Source organism: Poromitra crassiceps (assembly GCF_964638095.1).
Source record: "Poromitra crassiceps genome assembly, contig: HAP1_SCAFFOLD_2470, whole genome shotgun sequence".
Taxonomy (NCBI): Eukaryota; Metazoa; Chordata; class Actinopteri; order Beryciformes; family Melamphaidae; genus Poromitra; species Poromitra crassiceps.
This window is the reverse complement of record NW_028149956.1, coordinates 1-4,000: the sequence shown is the minus strand read 5'-3', so window position 1 is coordinate 4,000 and position 4,000 is coordinate 1. Positions and strand designations below refer to the sequence as shown.

Below are 4,000 nucleotides of genomic sequence, written 5' to 3'. Positions count from 1 at the left end.
TTCCAGCCACGGTACTATACAGTCGTTGTGAAACAAATGATTGCATGGCAGTTGTCTAACGTTCTCTCCGATGCTGTAGTCTTCTTTGCACACGGGACACTCTAAACCAGCACCTGCACAAAGAGAGAGCAAATTCAGACAAATATATACACTCTTGTGTGAGATTCACGGTCTACACACGGCCGTCACATCAGCAACATACGTGAGACTTCGGTCTATGTTGAATGCATATGGGGATTTAGTGGTGTTGTTGATGAATGCTGGTCAAAATCCTGACATTTCCTCTAAATTTGAGGAATTCTTCATGTTTCATCATTATCTATCTATGGATTGCAATCCAACAGTCAAACGTCCGCTTCTAGATTAGATTAGATAGTAGACCCCCTTCTTCCCATTTCCTCAAATGGTTGGTTGATGTAACGTCGGCGGTTTGTGTCACCACCAAACAACCCCCACCCCACCCGTCGCCGAGCTCGAAGAAATTCTCGCAGAGGGTTCAGAGCGGCTAATGTGAACTAGGCATTAGCCTTGTAATACACAAGCAGAATTCACTGATATACATGTATGGGCACGCAAATGCCTACTTTGTACATTTTTCCTACTGGAACCATGGAGTGAGAGAAACTTTCTCCAGCATGCAACAAAAGCAACATTCATCAAAGTGATTCTTTGCTGCTATTTCAGTGATTTTATTTATTTATTTATTCGTAGCTCTGTAATGAAAAATTGGATTGCAAAAGCTACCACTGTAACAGGAATGTAATGAAAAGTGAAAATCAATATAAAAAACATTAATAGGAGTAGCAATAGAGAGCCGCAGGAATGAGTCCGGAAAACATTGATGCTAACACTCCCGGTTCTTCACTGTTTTCGCCTATGGGATTTCTGAATGGGTTTTTGGCGCAATGCTTCAAATAAGGTCTGTGGTTAATGCAAGCTTATTCAAATGCGAACCGGTGTTCAGCGGGATAATCTTCACACATGAGGACCACTTTTATGAGTTTTGAAGCTTTTACGTGGCGTTAAAAGGGCGGCTAGCTAGCAAACGGCTAAATGAGACTACACTGTTGAGTCGACGGGGATATATACGTCAATAACGTCATCACTTCAAAGGACGAACACGGAAATTCTCTTTCCCTCACCTGGTTCAGCCCGGGGTAATCAATGCACAGCAGCGCACACATCAACAACACTCCAGGTTGAGTGGTGACGTGACGTGGAAGCCTATGCGACACTGTGTGTAGTTCTGGATTAGCTTAACACAAGCTTTTTACTTCGAGGGCTCGCATTTACGCTTCAAAACTCATGAAAGTGGTCCTCATGTGTGAAGATTATCCCGCTGAACATTGGTTCGCGTTTGATTAAGCTTGCGTTGCCCAGAGACCTTACGTTAGGTTCACACAGGCCGCCGAACGTAAGCAGAACTGAAGCTTGAAGCAGGCACAAGCTAAACGTACGACACATTCTCTTTTCCTCTCAGCGCCTACTCTCACGCCTTGAACCCGCCCACAACTCCCACTGACTTCATGCCTCACGGCTTCACGGCTTCAGCGTCACGCTTGGAAATTCGGCATCAGGCCTGAGTGATCGCTTCAGCGTGGTGTGAGCGTGGCTTCGGCACGGCGTCAGCGTGGCACGCGCGCGGGTGGTGTGAACGGCTTCGCCTGTTAACAAGGACGCCGAAATGAAACTTGTGGGTACAGCGTAGGTACAGCTTCGGTTGAGCGTTGCTTCGGCGCGCTGGGTGAACGTGGGCTTATTTGAAGCATCGCGCCAAAAACCCATTCAGAAATCCCATAGGCAGAAACATTGAAGAACCATGAAGTCCGGGACTTCCGCGTTTCCGACTACAAAAATACATCATCCCTGCGGCTCTCTATACATGACAACACAATGTTGGAGGAGAGCAGGTCAGAAACATGCGAGCTGCTCAGGGGCAGCAGAGTCTTTTCTGGTGTCGACTGGTGTGAGTGAGAGAGAGAGAGAGAGAGAGAGAGAGAGAGAGAGAGAGAGAGAGAGAGAGTGAGAGAGAGAGAAGCAGACTTACCCACGTGTTCTTCTGTGATGGTGACGGTGGGTAAACTCTTTATCCTCTCTCTGTCTGCAGGGGGCGGACCTGTGTTTTCAAACTGGTTCAATAGCTACGATGGAAAGAAGCAAGGAAAAGAGTCATCAATGATATATAAGCACACAAGTGCTTTGGGGAAGCAATGTGCCGTTGTGCTGCGGTCAAATAAATTGGGATTTTTATACACGGCTCCCAGAAATGTGATCCAAGAGCTCTGTGACATCATTGCCACCTGCACTTGAATCCACAGTGGAGGGTACCTGTGTAATGATAGCACAAGCTCATAGAGAGCCCCAGGAACGAGTCCGGAAAACATCGATGCTAACACTTCCTGGTTCTTCACTGTTTTCGCCTATGGGATTTTTGAATGGGTTTTTGGCACGATGCTTCTAATAAGTTATCTGGGCAACGCAAGCTTAATCAAACACGAACCAGTGTTCAGTAGGATAATCTTCACACATGAGGACCACTTTTATGAGTTTTTAAGCTTTTACGTGCCGTTAAAAGGGGCAGCTAGCTAGCAAACGGCTAAATGAGATCACACTTTTGAGTCGATGAGGATATTATATGTCAATAACGTCATCACTTCAAAGGACGAACACGGAAATTCTCTTTCCCTCGCCTGGTTCAGCCCGGGGTAATCTGTGCACAGCAGCGCACACATCCACAACAGTGGTGATGTGACGGGGAAGCCTACACTGTGTGTAGTTCTGGATTATTTTAGCACAAACTTTTTATTTCTAGGGCTCGCATTTACGCTTCAAAACTCATAAAAGTGGTCCTCATGTGTGAAGATTATCCGGCTGAACACTGCTTCGCGTTTGATTAAGCTTGCGTTGCCCAGAGACCTTATTTGAAGCATCGCGGCAAAAACCCATTCAAAAATCCCATAGGCAGAAACAGTGAAGAACCAGGAAGTCCGGGACTTCCGCGTTCCGACTACAAAAATACATCATCCCTGCGGCTCTCTATTGGCTGTACCTGTGTAATGATAGCACCAAGCCCATTGGCTGTACCTGTGTAATGATAGCATCAAGCTCATTGGCTGTACCTGTGTAATGATAGCATCAAGGCCATTGGCACCCCAGGCATAGTCCATCGGATTGGAATGCAGCACGCCCCTAAAAAATTAACAAGTGGTGGTCAGCAAAAAGAAACCTCATCGAAAAGAGTAAACATTGTATGACTCGGGGAGTAGGTCAAATTGATTATCTAACATGAAACAAGAGTGGTTTCAAAACCAATACTCATTACAGTATAGTATATAATAAAATACATACAGCAGGTTCAGTGTTGCATACATACCATGGTCCCATCCCAATGTTTGGCATGGCCGTAGGTGCTATGATTCCATTTACTAGCTGCTGGATAATTCTGTACAGGGGAACACATCAGACACATTCAGTAAGTTCTCTAATGCAATACCGTAAAATGCAAAAATCCAATAGACAGAAACCAAGAGCAATCAAAGCACACATGACAAAAGAAACTATTTTGTCCACCCTTCAGTTAGTCATTTTAGCCTAATTGTGCGCATGTAAATGGCATTACTGGGTCTGATTGAATCCTTTCTGATATTACTTTGATCTATATGGTAGCTGCAAAAAAGCTACATACATGTTCCTAGTTCTGTGGTGACACACAGATTTCCATAGCTACACACTTGAGTTTGACTATTTGTTGATCTACACTTTATGAATGAGGTAATAACACATTTTATGTAAGAGGGCATTGAACAGAGAAAGAACTTCATGTTCCTCTTCCTGCATGTGTATTAAACACTTTGTACATTTTGTTTTGAAAAGACCTATATAAATACATTTGATTGGTATTGATATTAGAATAAAAGTTGGTGTTGGACTTCCCACATACCAGGAAATAATCAACCTACCTTCTGAAGCAATTCTCAGGGATGCATGAGAACGGTTTCAC

At 44.4% G+C, this 4,000-nt stretch overlaps 1 protein-coding gene across 1 annotated transcript; it reads right to left on the bottom strand.

Annotated features, from left to right (window-relative positions):
* Nucleotides 1-6: 6 nt before the first annotated feature.
* LOC310772227 (E3 ubiquitin-protein ligase RNF126-like) lies at nucleotides 7-3,442 on the bottom strand (the record flags this gene model as incomplete). Its single annotated transcript, XM_083664650.1, has 4 exons — nucleotides 7-113; nucleotides 2,048-2,141; nucleotides 3,120-3,189; nucleotides 3,374-3,442. Coding segments are annotated over 4 exons (340 nt in total), but the record flags the coding sequence as incomplete, so codon positions are not given.
* Between the last annotated feature and the right edge of the window lie 558 nt (nucleotides 3,443-4,000).